Source organism: Camponotus floridanus, unplaced genomic scaffold, assembly GCF_003227725.1.
Source record: "Camponotus floridanus strain SB8 unplaced genomic scaffold, Cflo_v7.5 scaffold37, whole genome shotgun sequence".
Taxonomy (NCBI): Eukaryota; Metazoa; Arthropoda; class Insecta; order Hymenoptera; family Formicidae; genus Camponotus; species Camponotus floridanus.
In genome coordinates, this window is record NW_020229514.1 from 466,453 (window position 1) to 486,013 (window position 19,561).

A 19,561-nucleotide genomic window follows, 5' to 3' on the forward strand; every position below is an offset into this window, starting at 1 on the left:
AAACGCTCAGAAAAAATATATTTGCATATACAGCAAATCCAAGTAGGTAAAAATAAAAGTTTCCAGACTCTTCTTTTCAAAATGAAGGAAAAATTACATTTTAATATATATATTCTATCCTCCTCAATATATCTTGAGTTTAAAAACAAAATATAAAACAAAAATTCATAGTAATATATTATCGACAAAATATTTATCATTTTTATTATTTTCGCATTTATAATAACTGTTGTTAAGCACATGAAATTATAATATCTGATGTAGGCATCTACGAAAAAAAAATATGCCCCCCGTCGCCATTCTCGACTAGGGAGGTGGAAGGAAAGGGAAATTACGCGTGGGCGCGTAACGTTCTCGCGTAGGCGTGCGGCCTGTTGTGGGGGCTGAAGCTAGGTGATTGGGGATGAATACGGAACGATGAAAGGATGAAGGCCAGAGAATCTCTCTTCTCTCTCACGGCGTAATGTACTAGGCTGTGCTCACTTCGCTACGAGATCGTCGTTGGAGATTTTTACTTCGAATCTGAACATCTTATATCTCACAAGATATAATCCATTTTGACGTTACGTATATAATTTACATAAATCTTGAGATACATGTATTCATATAAATCTTGAATAAGTATCTTCGAATGAAGAGAAGGAAAAATAACATACCTTTTAAATTTGTTTATATATTTATATTGTATATATATTTATATAATTTTATTTTTTTTGTATAATTCATAATTTTTCACGAGTAGATAGAAAGTTAACATATAAAGATAATATATTACATACACACCACATATTAAGATATATGTAGACTATAATAGTGATAAAAGGAATAAGGATTCGATAGATTTATTACTTTTGTTATCGCATTTTTTAAGTTAGAGAAATTTCTAAAATGTAGAAATATTGCTTCAAATTTTTTTTGCGTCTACTTTTATTCTATTTTTTCCTACATTTTTATTCATTTCACTATTACTTGTGTTTTATTAAATTTTTTATTACTATTTTCCCTTTTTAATCGCAATGTTAGTATTTTTTTCTCTTTTTCCTAAATTTATCCAAACATAATGCGATATAAAAGTAAATGTTTGATAAATGAAGATAGATTGAGAAGATAGATAATATCCTAGCTGAAAATATATATCTCTACTCTTCCTCTAAGTACATGTATTATTATCATAGACCATAGAATCGTGACTTATACGTCACTATTTCAAATGTCAAAGAAAACTACCCCTATGACGTTTGCGTAACAGTCACATTAAAATTAAAGACGAGTAGATAACGTCATCATAGCCGATATGTGACGCAGTGGGTTGCTATGTCCGCGATATGTGGTGTGCTCCAACTTTCTATTAATTCCTCCAAGAATCTCCAGGCTTCTACATTATGTTTCATACACTATAATAGAACGCTTTTCTTTTAACAATTTTTTTTATTTAATGTTATTAACAGCACAAATACAAGAGATTATTTTTATGAGAAAATTCACCTTTATAAATTTATAGAAAAAAAATTATATAAATAAAAAAGAAGAAAATATAGAAAAATATTTTAATATAATACACATAATCGCATATTTTTGTGCGATTTCTTTTCAATTTTGCGCCAAGATGAAAGCTCTGTTCTTTCAAGGAGAGAAACCGTTTGTTAAGTGGCTGTGTTGAATTTCATTCAAGGGCTGGCAAGGAAGCGTAAATGGACCTATGCCCTTTTATCAAAGAAAAATACCACTCAGGTTACAGAAATATCAAATTATAGCAGAGCGATTTATTACTTTATTTAAAAAACGGGCATTCTTTGCGTACAGAATTCATCAATATCACAAACGCTGTAACAATATCGTGATGTGAAAAGATCTTAATCTTTAAATCTTTTCAAGATTTAAAGCCATTATATTCTCAATATATGTGATTGATACAGATTTCGTCTTCATGTTACAGTTACTAAACCGATGACAGCAACCGTAAACTTCACACCTCGGATAACATCGGCTGACAGGCTTTCGACGGCAAAATAACAACATAATCCCCACGCAAACGATCCTTACGACGCCACGTAGGGAACCGGGATCCGTCGAGAAGACGCAGTTGGGTCATCGCGTGGGCAGACGTCTCTCTTATATCACGATAGGATCGTGTGTGTACACTCACACGGAAATGTACACATATACATATATCTCGATGTCGTGTGCGAGGAAACGCAGCGCGCGCACAGCCAACAGCGTCGTCGTAGGGTGCTCACCACCGCGAGTCGAGAGATGGGGAATGCTCGTTCACCAAGGTGGGGGTTGGTTGATCGACCGTACCATACCCGCTTTTCTACTCGTCCTGCCGAGCCCCGACATTCATTCCACCCCGAGCCGGCGAATCCGTTAGGACGTACCCGTTCTTCAGCTGGTGCCAACCGAAGGATCAGCGAAAAAGAAGACGAGCGTAGGGTAAATTAGCGATCGTCACATCTCGCAAGGTAAATGAGATTATCCTGTCATTATTTCGTGTGTTTTTCTTTTTTATTCTCAATTTCGACCGATCCAAACCAAAAATTATCCGAAAATAAAACCGAATCCTGAAATTCAAACGACTCGCGATATACATATGTAATTAAACGTGTTCTATATCGTCCGCTTTTGCGCTGCTTTTAGCGTATTCATACAGGTAGTTGCGCAACTATAAATTAAAAATTTTATTTTATTAAATACTATTAAATATTTGAATAATATTCATATATTTTTATATTTTGACAGATTTAAAAGAACTCCCTGATTCTCGGAATTAAATGTAATTTTATTCTTCTGTCTATATCTCTGAAATAATGGTGCTTTTCATCCATTATCGTTATAATGAATGATACTAATTAACAATTAATAAGGCGATTTAAGTGAAGAAAAGAAAACATTTATCGCACGCAGACTTGTCAATGAAATTCTCATTCAATGAAATACATTTTTAATTAAGCGACTCGCCCCTAGTCGTGTAAGCTCATATACGCTCGTATACTGATAAATGACTATAGTATTTGTAGACGCAACAAGTGTACGATTTCTAGGTCTACTATATCCGGTTTGACGTTACTGCACAGGTCGCTTTAATTATCAAACTTTATCGTTTATTTCGGACAAATGTCAATATCGGGAGCGTAATTCTCAAGCGTTTAATTCGTTGATCGTTTAATGCGACGCTTCAACATAATGAAATTATTGTGAAATTAATTCTCGTGGTAATTTTTTTGAATGTTTCATAATGTTATTTCAATTTAAACATTAAAAATTGCGTGGCACGCGCTCGAAGAGAAGAATATTTTAATATTTTTTAAATATTTAATGAGTGCAATTTTAATATGTATGTTTTATTAGCACGTATGTTTCGTAACATGAATATACATGAAACGTAAATAAAATGACATTTACATTACAAAAGTTTATTGCGAAATCTCTAAAATGTCAGAGGTGTAACATGTATTTTTTTTAGCTTATATATTTTTTATAACTGCAAATCCGATTAAATTTTCTGTATTTTGTATTGCGTAACCCGAGCCATTTGCTACATGAAACTGCGCGAGATACAATAAGCGAACTTGTCGCACAGAGTACTGTAAATACGCAGTCGCGTAAATATATATATATATATATATATATATATATATATATATATATATATATCGTTTCTGTACGCAATTTTGAACTTTGACATTTCGTTATTGCGCTCGCTAGCTCTTTGCCAGCCATTTCCAGCATCACTGTTAGAGTTCACGTAATTACGCGTGTTAACTTACTAGGTCTCCGTAATTCATTAATGAGAGGCCAATTGAGAGCAATTAAAACGTAATTCGATCGTGCAACAAGCAGAAATGTTGCAATATGGAATTTCTATGATATCTAATAACTCTAATAAAGTTACATATCGATGCATGACAAACTCGAGCTCTTCGATTGCGAATAATTCAATAAAGTTTCAAAGATATCGATTAAAGATTGCGTTTTCAAGGTCATTATTTTAGGATACTTATTAATTTCTAGTGGAAAATTCCTTTATACGTAGAACTACATTGACACACGATAAAACCAAGTTCGATAAAAAGCATTTGATCAAGTTACACACATGTGACGTAGCAGCTGCAAACTCTTGCGCTTGTACGTCATGCGGTAGTACGTCATAGTCGAAGAAACTAAACCGCGTCGATTATGAAGTCGTCAGATGAAACGATGGCGTCATACTTGAAGAAATTGTATCGTTTTATTGATTACAGAACACCATTTCTTCTACATAATATAATATTTTTATTACATAATTGCAAACATAAGCAAGCCCTTATCGAGCGCTCTTATTGCCCTCGCTCAATCTTTTATGCACGTGGAATTAGACTCTCGGCATTCCGCATCACATGATATTTGATTTTCATTCATATAATGATCCCGTTCTAGAGTATACCTTCAATATTCTTATATATAAAAAGAGAAAAAAAAAGAGAGAGTATCGCAAGTATCTTTATCTTTAAAATAATCACGCGAACGCATCGGTATTAATAAAAATTTCGCAACTCTGTCGCAGATGACGTACAACTGGGCGTGGTTGCTGCTACTGTTCTCGCTAGTCTCGATAGGCATATGCTTGCCCACGAGCTTGATCGAGGACGTGAAGAAAGCGGATCAGGCCATGAAACCAAAATGTAAGATCCGAAGAAATTATTCTTCACATTTCTCATTGAAATGTACTAAATAGAAATCGTTTTCTCGATTTCAATCTTTCACTTTTCATTAGTTTCCGTCTCTTCTTTCTAATAATGCGCTATGTCACTTTAGCGAAACGAACACAGGAGATGCTAATGTTTGGCAATCAACAGAATCGACAAGTTAACGCTGCCGCCAGTGACTCTTTCACGTCGAATGCAGAGAAACGTGGGTGCATTACTATAAATAAAAGACTGCCATCCGAGATATGATTATTCTGAAAAACATTTTTATGCGCTTAGGAACTCTTGCTTCTTCGGGACTGGGAGGCTTAAAAGCTGCTCTCGCTGAGGATGATAAACCATCTCAGCCCAATTCGCCTAGCAACTCCATGTATGAGCAGACGCCATATGAAAAGAATTACGAGTAAGTTTTTGATTCTTGTGTAGAATCAAATTGAAATGTATCGAATCAAGTCACGATTTAATCGATAAACGAAGTCAATTTTTTTTATATTTTAATAATTTATAAATAGCTTGTATTATATTAATTTCTCTTTCTCTTTTTAAATTTTTAATCGATCGACAATTCATCAACGTAACGAGTGTAATACTTGTATTCCAGTTACGATAAGGTCCTTCTGAATGAGGTCGAGGAGAATGGACCGCGCGTATGGGATGTGCCACCATATTCTCGATACTACACGGGCGAGGATCGGCGCAAAAGATCGACAGAAAAGTCCACCGCACAGCCAAGCATTACAACGTTGCAGCCTCCGACGTACCAGACGGTACGACCTCCGAGCCAGATGTACTATAAAACGCGACTACCTACCTCTCTTCCACCTACCCAGCAATCGGTGCAGACTCAAGATAAGAGAAGGTAAGTGGCCGCGTCCTACTTCTCCTAATTCCGAAATCGATAACCGACGTGATCGATAGCTCCGGGGCAACCGCTATTAGAGTGCGGTAGGTAACGAAATCTTGAAAGAGATATAGAAGACGAGTCTTATAACTGTTTCACTTATTGCCATTTTTATTTGACGAAGTAAGAAATTATTCGTTTGGTGAATGATTTGCGCATACCAATTAATCTTAAAGCAAACTAAATTAGATCATCGAGAATTATGATGAAATGTCGGAAATCGAGGACACGAAATAAATTTTATGAAATAAAAAAATATGCAATTTCTCTTTTTATTTTTTAATATTCTAAATCGCAATAAACGACGCTTGGGTGTCTATAATATCATGGAGTTGAGCATGCAGTTGAATTCGGAACAAGAGGGACTCTTCACGTAAAGAATGGATCGACTCGGCGGCAGCAACGGCGGTGGTTATGCGCGCCCTTTCCACCCTTTCCGCCCACCAAGCATCCCTCTTTTCCTCCGGCATTTCTTCTGAATGGGGGATGAGAGGGCTCGTGAGGGCGTTGCCCCCTGGCGTAGGGACGGCGGCGGTCGACTTGACGACCGAAGTCATATCGAACCACTTGCAGAGAGAGGCTGTCGTCATCGGAGAACGTATCAGTAGCGTATGATTGGTGCCCTTCGAAATGATAATCAAACGAAATCCTCTTGCGCATTTTGCGCTTACATATGATCTCGGCGAACCGATCGATACAACTGATCGGTATTTGTTTCTTGAAGAATAGAAACTATCCTCAATACAATTAGAAGATACGATTAATTGATGTGATCTTAATTATTCTTGATATACTACTCGAAACGATTTAACGATGAATTTGATTGAATTATCGTACGTGGTCGCGAGATAAAAATACGCCTTCTCGGAAAGTGCAGCGCGGATTTATCGAGAGGTGAATCTAATTTCAGGAAATCGCGTGAACACGAACGCTCGATATCAAAGTCGTAAAAGGGTGGGCGCGCGCGTTTCGCACGGAATTGCCTTAGGCCGGCGTGTTTAAAATTAAACACACACACGAGACTTTCATCGAGCGCGGACATTATAATCGTTGTAAAGTTAGCCGTCGCCATTGTTATTTTTACACGAAAAATGTACAAGAATGCACACGGTCTGACCGTCACAAATGTCACAGGTCGCCTCGTCGGGAACGATTAATTTTTCCTCGATGAAATTCTTATAACGCGATATCCGCGCGCATACTGTTTCCATGTTCTATTATATAACGCGTTATCCTTAGACCAGCAATGCTATAATAATAAAAGTACTCGAGCTAAGAGCACTTTGAATATATTTTCATAAGAAAACATGTTGCTGCAAAGCGTTAAAAACCGTGATAAATTTGATCTTGTTATCTTTCTGAAGTAACTCTCATTTACAATTAATAATCGTGTTATGATTTATTCCGAATATATTACCAGATTAAATCTTTCCTATTAAGATTTTCCAAAGAAAAATTTGAGCGCAAAAAAAATCGCAATATTCAATTAATTTGTAAAATGCTCTTTACAATTTTCAATATTTTTGCTAAACAGAGTGATCGAAAAGTTGTAACTAAAATGAAAAAATTGGAGATTTCGGCGTGGTTAAAACAAAAAAGATTGCTATTGTTCCCATGAATTAACTACCCATGTCGCATTCTCGGCTTTTTGGACCGTATTCTTGTAAAGGGAGATAATTCTAGCGTGTAATAAAATACAAGAACGGATAGAGATTTAGGCGATATACATATACGCGCATACGGAGGTAAACGCATACATACACAATCACACACACGAAGGAGAATTTGGTGCAGTGCACGAATCGCTCGATATGCGTGACGCAGGTGATGGTAGTGGTGGTTGGTGGTGGTGGTGGTGGTGGTGGTGGTGGAGTGTCTGCGGGAATGGACCCACGAAAAGCTGAATGGAGCTGGGAAGGCGAAAGTAGGTCAGAGCTTGATTGTTTGGCGTATCTCCAACCAATCAGCTGACGAGCGAGCTCCACGAGTTTATCGACAATACTTCCGGCTACGTACACAATGGCTTTCCGCTGATTTTTTTTTCAGTGATATAATTTGCTGAATTAATAATTCGCCGATATATTGAATAATAGCCTCGCGCGCGCATCCTTGGTCGAGAATTTACATGAAAGTATTTCCTCGAGAGCGCAAATCATCTCCATAGAGAGAATAACAATGTAATAAAAAATAAATTAATAAATTATAAAAATTATAAACATACATAATACACTTCCCAATAATTATAAATATTAACAAGATAGAAAGCCTCGTCTTCTTTTAACATAAGAGAGAAGACTTTTATTCTATTTCCTTTATATTTTTATTAATTTTATACTGACTGATACACATTTTTCTCGCGAAATATAAGACTAACTATTATATAATTTTTTATTATTTGTGATAAAAATTCTAAGATGCAAAGTCACACATATATGAACGCGCGCGCAGAGATTGTACATTGCAGTAGTAAAACCAAGCGTATAATCAGCCAAGTCTTGACGGCGCTAAGAATTCTTACTACGTGTTGATAAACACCGAAGAGATGAATGAAAGTATTCTACGAGCTTTTGGCCCATGGCCAACCAATCAGCTGATAGCATTAGACCCTGCCAGGCGTCGTATCGATTATTTTATCTCATTGCAGATGTGATATAACTATCAGGAGGCGACAATTGTTGCCACTCGCGTTTCGCGCGATCAAGGCGTGTATTGTCCGCATATTCGCTATTGTGTCGGGCACAAGAGGTTTGAATGCATCTATCGCGTTTACAAAGAATAGTTCGCAACGGCGAGATAAAACGGCGTTCGTGTCGGAGAACAATATTGCGCCCGATATAGGGACAAGTTGTCGGCGATCGTCGTCGGTCGTTTTGCGTCACGGATAAGCATCGATCAATCTTAAAATATAGACGTTGCGCGGACAAAGCGAGAATAATGAATCCACGAAGCGATTCCGAAATGAGATTGCTCGAGGTATTGATGGGAGCGTACACAATTGTGGAAAGAGAACGACAGTTTTTGTAATCGTTTTCCATTAAATCATCGTTCCTCTTTGACATGTTTAATACAATTGCAACGTACTACATCTGCAATTAAGAGTTGTTAAAATTTTAAACGTTTAACTATCAAGTTACATATTTATGATATCAGAGAATTATTTTAATTATTTAGATTCCTAATTTCAAATTCTTGCAAATCATATTTGCTGGGATATTATGCTAACAACAGAAATATCTTATTTAAATTTTTAGCGTTCCGTTCTACCAAGAACCGCGATTCAAACGAGAATTACCCTTGGACATTGATCCTGACGATGTATTGACCCTTCTATCACTGTGGGAAAATGAACGACGTAACGGGTAAGAAGATGAACATGCATTCTTTTTTAATATTACTTTCTATAAATACACACGCGTTTTATATCGATCCCATTTTTATCCCATAAACAGAAACTGGCGCAACTATGCTAAAGAGGAATATGAGAATATGATAGATGACAATGGTTTTCTTGACGAGGAGGGCACTAGAAATGGTTTGTTTTGACAACTTTTTTATTTTATACGATTTTAAAACACTAACGTATATATCCAAATAAAAATAATATATAAAAAGAATGATTTAATAACTTCCTTACTAAACATGTTTCCTATTTTTATCAAGATTTCCTTTTAGCTCTTCCATGGTTAGATGCGCCGGTATATCCCTCTCGACACTACGATACGTTATCGCCCTCCGACATCGGAATAGTTCGAACCCATCCACCCAGCTATTACGACCAGTTGGATCAACAGTACGAAGGTACCGCTCAATACGGAGGTCCTCAATATAGTAATTCGCAGTACGATTTCGTTTACCCTCAGCGTGCCTACTATCCTCATGAGAAGAGATTCATAGTATCTAAAAAGCGAACACAGGTGAGTTGAGACTTGATAGTTTTGATTTTTAAAAGATTATTGATTATAATGGAAAATTTACATAATTAAAAGATGTAAATTATATATACAAAAAAAACATATATAATGTTCCTTTTTTTCAGAGCTACGATCCGTACTCTACGGCTCAATTGCAATTAAGCTCCCAGCGTAGTTATCAATATCCCCATCGCATTGTCTATTAAGTAATCTGCGATGTGGAGTTGTCTAGAGGCACTGCGTGAGAGTTCTCAGACAAAAATTCTATTGAAAAAGGAAAAATCAACAATTGATGTTTCCGGAGAGGGCTGATACTCTTTGGACGAACGGCCCTCGCTGTCTCTTCTCCTCAACTATTCTCCCTTTTTTTCACAGGGAGGAAAAAGAAACAGATGCAATGGCGGATTTATTCGTTTTAAGAAAAATGGTGCTCAGAAAAACAGAAAGAGAGAGAGAAAGAATGAGAGAGAGAGGCTTCTCGAGTCGCAAGAGCCGCGTTGAAGAACTGAGAGATTCGTAAAGAACAAATTTTTCCTTTTTGAAGTCTTTTATCGAAATATCTCGAAATAAATGCAAAATATAACAATTAATATAATATCTAAGGTACTTCTCTACTCGCGATGGAAATTTTATGGCGACAAAATTTATTTGGTACAAATTCTAAGAGACAGAATGCAAAACATATCAGAGTCGTCCGTGACTCAATCCGAAATATCTTGTGTTATATAAACGTTATAACGCGAATTCGAGAATTCAATTAACTTTATTCAACTCTTGCAATTAGTTCGATCGCAATGACGATTAAAAAATTATTAAAAAATTATTTCAAAAGCTTTAGCGCGCTCTTGTCGCTCTTAACTCGCTTAATGGTAATGTTACGATTTTAAGCTCCTTTTGCGTATAATACGAGCAATGCGCTCGTAATGACGCTACGACTGATCATTAAACAATCGTAGTATCGAATCAAATTACCCTCAGGCTTGGTTTCGACGACTTTGTGACTGATAAAAAAAAAATATATATATATACATATATATGTGTATATGAAGCGATATAGTTTCGCGCGTGCGCGTTGAATTAGCATGAGATTAGATGTAGGTCTATTCGTCTATTAGGAAATCTGAATGAATAAGAGAGAAATCGGAGAAATGAAGAAAACGAAGGCGAGAAATGTTCAGTGTATATGTATAAAAAGAGAAAGAAAAAACTCGAAAAAAATTCATACTGCGCGAGATAAATTTTACTTCAGTACTACATATATATATCTCTACGACGAAAATGTAAGAAACGCGTTATAGTTAAAATTTCTCCATAAATTCTTGATGGCTGCGCCAAATGCAGAGTGTCAAAAATTATTGTATTATATTTGCATTGTTAACTGAGAAGAAGTGCAAACTAATCTAACCGCGAATCGTCGTCATTTTGTCATATTCTTCATTAATATTCGTATTTTTGGAAAGCAGGGAAAACGTTTGAATTTTGTGAGCGTAATATATCGAAGGAGTTCTCGTAAGATTTTCTTCGAACCAAACACGGCCTTCCATATTCAACACTCCGAGGAGACTGAACATCTCTATATAATTAACATAGTTAAATATGTTACACACATGTCTTTACAAACGATATATATAGTATACTTACTTTTATTCCTCGTCGATTTTTAATTAATTGCGGAGTTTCCCATATTTTCCATTTATGATTTTTTTCGAATTATGTGGAATCGACTTATTTCCGATAAAGATTTGATTTTCTCATTCGCAACTTTTTAATATTAGATATATTTGTGGCTAATTAAAATATTATACTATTTCTCTCTGCTAATTAGAATGCTCCGAAGTAAAAAGATAGACTGGAAATATACTCTTGTAAGACTGGAGAGCACATTATAAGGATAATAGAATATTCGATTACGACGAGAAATCATTCATAATTTTCTTCTGTATATTTTATCGTTCAGCATAACTAGATTTTTAGATTAAGGATAAGTTTCGTCAGAAATATTCAGGATTCGTTATGTGCATTTAATGTTACACGGACACAGGAGCGGTAAATTATATATTATATAAATAAAAAAGAATCAGCCAATTATATATTATAGCTTTACTCTTCTTGACAAATAATCTCGCACAATTGATGTTCAAAGTAAGTTGGCCGAAAGTGTGTATTTTTGTTACGTATCGCAGAAAAGGCAGCAGAGAATGCCGCATAATTTATTCTCCACACGCGTAATTTCCCAATTTACACGTTCTGCGTCTCTTCCCGTTATTAATAGAGTGCACGCCGATATTATATTGTTATTATTAAGGTTTAACGAAAGTGATCTTTTTTTTTTCAAATAAAGAGATAAGCTTCAATTATTTTTTAATCACGGAGATTTAGCGATAATTAATTTCATCTATGAAAAATTGTGAAAACTCAAAATAATATACACTGTCCAATAAAATGTCTAAAATAAAGATATCGTTTACAAATCTTCTTTTTCGAAAAATATAAAGTATTTTTAGCATACATACACATGCTTTTTATATGTTGGTATAATTATTGTACGAGATTCTTTTCTTTATAAGATAAACGATTTTTCAAACTTTTTATAACATAAGAAAATATATTTTTAAATTTCCCGTTTAATTTTAATCTTGTAAAATATTTGAAACTTGCGCTGAAGTGCGTCAAAGACCACGTGACCACGCTACAGCTGTTTCTTTACACCTACAGCTGTTCTTGTTGCTTGCACTTTCTACGCTTAAAGTGAATGTACACATATATATTAAAGTTTCAAAAAATATAAAAAGAAAAATTAATTAAGTAGAGAGAAACTGTAATTATATAAAACCAACAGATTTTTTTGGATAAAAATATATATATTCGAACCTTTGAGACACTATATATCTTCCCTTTGCTGATAGGTTATATCAAACTACTTGCATTATTCTCTATCTCGAGCTGTCAAAATCAATATTTAACGTAGAGAGAAAATTAATCGTATAATTAGTGCATAATTACGTTTGTATGTCCGATAACGTTTGTGTAGTATCCCATATATGTTATAGATCAGTTTAGAATAGGTTATGTTGAATATGAGAACGTTTTTGGTTCTTCGCCAGAGTGAAAATTGATATATTAAAGCATGTTAAAAATTGCGATGTAAATTTAAGAGTTATGCAAAACACCCGCGAAAGAAAGACGAGCATATAATTATCTCATATATAACCGTGTCTTTGTAATTTATTTTTGCAAATCTTAATACAGCAATCGGACGTTTCTCCGCGAACGTTATCGGTCTTCCGTTCCATTGGGCCGATTCTGAAACAGATTTTACAATTTTACAAAGCGATACCAAAAGAGGTTGCAAGGAAACTTGGTCGAGATCCAAATTCACGCCGTACGGATAAGGATGGGAAGGAAGAGATAGGAAAGGACAAAAGCAGCACAACACTGATGCAAATCGAAAATCAAGAATTACCACTGATAGAACTCACTTTGATCTACCCGCACACAAGATTGAAAAATTTTATATTACCCGAGACAACGAAACCACTGTCTTTTATTTCTACAGTTTTCTTTTTCTTTCTTATTCTCTTTAAAGTTCTCCCTCTGCGATACTAGCTGCGTTTCAGATGCACAATTTTGTACTCGATATGTTGTAGATGACACAACTACTTTTCATTTGTAAACAAAAATTTCGAATAATGCGTTTATAAAGTTAATTCGCGACTTTAATTGCTCTTCTCTCTCTCTCTTTCTTTAAAAATCCACAAACCACAAGAAATTTCACTAATGTCACAGTGGCAATTTTTTTTCTTTCGTTATGGCCGATAATATATATAAAAGACATGACAGCCTTCTTTCACAAACGAAGAAGGAAAATAATTGTTAGCCAACACAAGCACTTGAAATCTACAATTTACATTTTCTCGATTATTTCTGATTGTCATTGCTCTAATCGTTGCTCAAAATATCACAGCACTATATTGTTGCACGATAAACTTCACTTAACAAAAGCAAGAGAAATTCTATGTATACCGAGTACAAAACTCTTGAGAATCAAAAGCAGTCTAATTAATTTGTCGGCCACATGCATGCATCTTAATCGAAGAGCTGCGAAGAGTCAATTTTTTATCCATCAAACATCCGATATTTTTATAACGACCCTAATCTGTCTAAATCTTTACTCTCCTTGCAAATAGTAACATTCATTAGAATACGTATCACTAAAACATTACCAGAGTTCCTGAGAATTTTCGAATTTTGATTAAGGTGAAGAAAAACGGTGCTAAGAAAATTGACACATTTTGTAATTTTTTTTCTCTACATAAACTGCATCTATTTTTCCGTTCAAACACTAAGTAATACTTAACCACTGCACCTTCGATCACATTCAAGTATGGCAAAGATCATCTTTCTTTTTTTCTTTCTCATCTCTGGAACGAATATAAAAATATACATTCCAGATATGTATTCACAAAGCGCTCCCCATACTCGAATGTGGAACACAATCACTTTTTTTCCTTTACATTTCACTGTACACATGTTTTATAGCGCCTTTTTCTTTCAATACCACCAACCAAACACTGTCCTTTAAAAAAAAATCAGCCCTCACTTATAAAAGAATAAACTCTTGTTGACATTATGGAAACACAGATAGGATAAACTTTGTTTTATGATAAATTTCTGTAGTAGATTTCTGTCTCTTCCTGGGTTTTCTCCTATTCCTCACTGTCTTCACTATTCGGCACAGTCCAAAACTTGAGAAACTCGTAACTATTCACGGATTATTTACTGCACAATCACTTACTAAATGTTGTGTCACACTAAAAAGAAATCTACTGAAATAAGTATCGAAACGCTTAATTATACAAGTTTTCCATATCAAATATACTCTCTAAACCAGATCTTTCACATTTTTTTAAGTTTTTCCATAATTACGATTATTTTCTTTAAGACATATATGTGTCTCATTACTCATCATAGAGCTACACAATGTGTTTGGCATAATTGAAAATGCGCTTTTTTTGAATATTGTCCACATAATTTTTTCTAACAAAATATAATTTAGAAGCATACAGCTTTGTCGATGAAAACAATATTTAAGACTTAATATTATTGAAGTCTATAATTATAAAAAATCTTTCTTCATTATAAACAAAATATTCATTACATGTTATTTTTTTGTGCACATGTCTTAAAATGTTATTCACTTTTCATTTGCAAAAAAAAATTAAAGCAATTATATTATTATATAATTATATGCATATTTGCAAATGTGAAAGAACGGTGCACAATATCATTATCAATATATACGTAATTGCATTAGTATATATATGTATATATATATATATGTGTGTGTGTGTGTGTGTGTGTGTATATATTATGTGTTTATGTTGTTGTATAATACAAATAAATTCTTATGCTACATTCCGAATCACACTGTAGTATATAATAAGAGAATTACAATATTTCCAACAAGATTCAATATAATCGATAAAGATTTTGCTGTTAGAAATCCGCCGGTAATCTGATAGATAATTAACTAGAATAATGGGGAGACCAAAATTGTGTTTTTTGATAGAAAATAAGTATTCTAATCTCTAGCATGTATTAGCAGTTAATGTAGATAATATACATTTATGAAAAAGTAATTATTCTTCTAGAAAAGTCAATCATATAAATCATATAAGATTATATTGTACAAAAAAATTATTCTCTTCAGTAATATTTCAAAATCGAGTCATTCATCTAGCGTTGAGCTTAATTAATTATACAAGATTGAAGAGAGATCTCATGATAATGCGATAAAGATTCGCATCGTCGAATTTCGATGAGGTTTTACTCAAGTGATATAGAGAGATTCCTAGATAGAACTCTAGTCCACTGGTAAGCTCGAATCGAATGTCAGACGTCGCGAATTTTCAAACATCTAATTATGAAATAAACTTGTTAATATTCCCGACCTTTCGAGTCAATGCAGTATACATTCATGTGTAAAGTAGAGTATCAAATTATTAGCTCTCCTACGATCATATAAGATTAAATCCCGTCACATCTGTGTGGAAGCATCGATAAAAAGTAAAATACTTAAATCGACCAAAAAACACAAATTCTTCTTTTCATGTTCTGTACATTATTTAAAGAATCTTTGCACTTACGATAATATAAAATCATACATACACACACGAGACCAGACATTAAAGGTTTTTCTTTTTAGGCGCTACCCCCTTTAACCACTACAATTACCAAGTGGTCCTCCTTAAGACTCTCCTCGCTTAAACTAGGGCACGTGCGTTTCAAAAGTTCCGTCGAAAACGCACAAGGTGGAAAGGCGTAGAGAACACCGGTACCCTCCGTGTCTTTGTTCAACAGCGATATCACACCAGCAGCTTCCTTCTGTTTCAAATAAGAAACAAGATTGCGTAGCGGCCGTGTCTGCACGTTAGCATCGTCATTCGTGATCGCAGTGCTCGAGCCAGCCAGACCAAGAAAAATGGCATGCGAGCTCGACGTCTGGATTCGTTTAGATACATCGTCCAATTTCGGCTGATCGAGGCGCAGCCGCTGCGTTATTCGTAACATATGCTTACCCTCCTCATCTTTCATGAGGGAATCAATTATCTCCGTCTCGCCGTCAGTTAGATGGAACTTGGCCGGGAACAGCGAGTTCTTGAGTATCAGTGCGCCTTGCCAAACGGCGATAGATTTGCGCGCAACGTCCGGCAACGTGCGAGACGTCGATAACATACCACTGCGAGTGTTCTCAGAATCCGAATCCGAATCCATTTGTCGTCTGCGTGGTGAACGCGATCTCGATCTATCCACTCCTGGTTCGCGCGACAACGATCTTCGGAGTCCACGCGGAGCTTCGTACTCTAATTCCGGCGGTGGTCTTCTACTCGGCCAATCGGCTTCGTCGCGCATGTAACCCTCGGGATAAGAGCCTCTGTAACCACCTCGACCGCTTCCTCTTCTGTCGTGCCACGAGGCATTACCTCTGCCACCACGGAAGCCTCTCGGTCCATAGCCGAACTCTCCCTCAGGTCCATATGGATCGTACGGCGATTCATAATCGACTGGGCGAGGCCTGAAATCGCTATTCCTCGTACGTCTCGGTGCCAGCCCGTGCATCACTCTACTCCTCCGTCCGTCCACCAGGAACCGCATCTCCTGACCCCGCTTCCGCGTCGATGGTCGTTTTCTTGCTTCACTTTTTGTCTCTTTTGTCGCCCGAACCGATCAAACTCACGTCCATTGGTACAGATCCATCCCTAAGCGCCTACCCATACCGGTTGTAGGACGGTTTGAAGCCAAAGCCCGGTGTTACATCAGCAAAATCTACTCTCAATCGACGATCCGGTCCACCGAGTGGGAAACCGCGCATCTCCTTGACCGCCGCTTGCGCGGCGTCGATGGAATCGTAAAGTATATAAGCATTGCTGTCACCTTTGATGTAGTCGATCTTTTTGATCGCACCGAACCGATCAAACTCACGTTCCAATTGTGGTACAGAAGTCCATGGCCCTAAGCCGCCTACCCATATCCGAGTTGTAGGAGTAGCTTTGCCATAGCCTATCTTACATTGGAACTTACCGATATATTGGCCTGACAATTCGACCTTACATCGGTGCGCCATGTCTAGCGTCTGGAAGCGCACGAAAGCGTATGCGTTTCCCGTACCTGGAGGCGGACGCTTTATATCAATGTCATCGACAATGCCGTACTTGCTGAAAATACGGCGCAGCTCCTCTTCCGTAATGTTAATCTCCAGATTACCAGCGAATAAGGTTCGAGTCGCGAGAGGATCGTCTTCGGGCGACACGTGATGCAGATAATTTGGAAACTTATCTTTCTTATTCTCCACGCGTTCAAATCCATGCCCCGGATGGCGTATCATCATGTGTCGAGGTGGACCGTAGTGATGGGGCGGTCCTGGGTGAACATGCGGCGGTCCGTGAGGATGTATCGGAGGCCGAACAAACTCGTGATGCGGCGGCGGGATAGTTTCGCGACGCATTTCCCGATGCGGAGGCAGATTCACTGGTGGCCCGTACACGCGATCGTATCTCTCGACCGGTCTGTGTCTATCCGTAGGTCCCGGCGACCGGGGGTAGTACCTGTCGTAGTCCGGTGGCGTGATGGATCGCGGACGGCGATAACTTTCGGCCCTGTCATACACCGGCTCCACTATAGCCATCTTATCGTATATGATAATACGAGGTTTCGCGTGTTTCGCGTCTCGGGCGTCCTCCGAGCTTCTGAAGCATACGTAAGCGACGCGTTCATCCGGCTCGTGCGAGATCTGAATGGAGTAGTCACCGAACTTTTTGTATTCTCTGTACAAAGTATCCTTGATCATCTCGTCGCTGGCCTTTGGATGAATGGAACTGACGCAGAGAACCTTGTAGCTGTAGGGCCGTTCTCGTGGCATGTCACGTGGCGTGCGTAAGTATTCGTCGCGATGCGAGCTGGACTCGACGTAACGCGCATGAGAAGATGCTCGCGTGGGAGGACTAGGACTTCTTGCGCCTCGGCTCCGCCTCCGAATTCTCTCTGGAGTGATACGTTCATCGCTGGAATCCTCGTACCTAAAAATCATATGAAATATTAACATCAATAGCATTGTCAATGTTAAAATACGCAATATAAACCAGAAAATTTACACTAGACCCCTGCAATAATAAGTAAAATGAATTGTAAAAATTAAAACGTAATATTGAGAAATATTAGATATTGCGAGAAAAAGTAGCCTCATATAACAACAAATGGAATTTTAATAAAATTTCACAATTTACTTACAAAAAAAAAAGATTACAAAATTTTTATTTTCTTACTCTTTTTTACGACATATAAATTGTTGGTATATATATAATTAAATAAATTTTTTTCAACTGTGATATTCATTCCACACATATTACACACATGCATAACATATTATCATTGCAGCAATAACAATATATATATTCATATATATTCATATTCTTCAATCTTCACACTACATATTCATCATTAAGGCGATATATCACTACTGACTGACAGTTAACGACTCGAAGAAAAGGAAAAAATAAACTTAAACCGATAATCATCGAAATAAATATCAGAATACGAATAGCCAATACAACTATTAATTCCATTTAAAATATCGAAAATGTAAGGAAATTGACCAATCACACTCTATTATTTATCAAATAATCAATGTGGTTGGTCAATTTGCTTACGACTTCCGATCGACTTCTCATTGTGAACGATCTTAGACTTTTGTATATCATGATAGATTAAAAAATATGTGAAAGATGAAAAAAATTAACCAACATGTTTCCAATAAGACATTGTATATAAAATTTATTAAAAATGAGTGGTGAAATGGAAAATGCGATGAAACGTCCTGTATTTATCAGCGTTTTCCGCGAAACTTATGTTTTTTCGCTATACGAATAAATCCAAACAATAGAAGATTTTATTCTTATTGGCGAGGAAACAAAATGCGATCGAGTTATTCATTGTGGCGTGATTTCACTTGTACCTAAATTTTCATGGTTCGTGTCATAACAAAACAAAATAAGAAAGATTTTTTATTAAATTTTCATATTCTAGCAATTGTAAATAGACTACTAGCACAAAGTGGCAGGGAAGTGGATGCTTGAGCGTTGGGTGGACCGATTGACCACGTCGCCAATTGGCCAATTCAAAATAGGACTCTCTGATTGGTTAATCGTTGCTGGTTACCCTAGGCACAGGTCGATATAATTGGCTGTGGTCAATCGCAACGTGGTCAAACGGACGCTCCCGTTTGATTAACCAATCAAGTTAAATGGAGATAAAGATTTCTTTAACCTGATTGGTCAATCAAACGAACATCCAGAGCGTCTCATCGACCATAGCCACACTGACAACTATTAATTCTCATTTAAAATGGATCGAAAATCGTAAGGAAATTGACCAATCACACTCTATTATTTATCAAAATAATCAACTGTGGTTGGTCAATTTGCTTACGACTTCCGATTTGCGACTTGCTCATTGTGAACGAGGTCTTAGAACTTTTGTATATCTATGTATTAGATTTAAAAAATATG

At 36.4% G+C, this 19,561-nt stretch overlaps 2 protein-coding genes across 2 annotated transcripts; one reads left to right on the plus strand and one right to left on the minus strand.

The window, feature by feature from the left end:
- Positions 1-1,946: 1,946 nt before the first annotated feature.
- On the plus strand, positions 1,947-9,963 carry LOC105258771 (prohormone-2-like). The gene is given in 10 exon segments (XM_011270272.3): positions 1,947-2,302; positions 2,304-2,462; positions 4,544-4,661; positions 4,795-4,890; positions 4,965-5,088; positions 5,287-5,544; positions 8,838-8,945; positions 9,036-9,118; positions 9,259-9,500; positions 9,623-9,963. Coding segments are annotated over 10 exon segments (1,419 nt in total). The 5' UTR covers positions 1,947-2,152; the 3' UTR covers positions 9,704-9,963.
- Positions 9,964-15,172: 5,209 nt separating this feature from the next.
- On the minus strand, positions 15,173-18,108 carry LOC105258769 (putative RNA-binding protein 15B). Its single transcript, XM_025411081.1, has 2 exons — positions 16,769-18,108; positions 15,173-16,581 (listed from the first exon to the last, which is right to left on the minus strand). Exons 1-2 carry the CDS (start codon positions 18,106-18,108, stop codon positions 15,699-15,701), a joined length of 2,223 nt encoding a protein of 740 aa, XP_025266866.1. The 3' UTR covers positions 15,173-15,698.
- Positions 18,109-19,561: the final 1,453 nt, after the last annotated feature.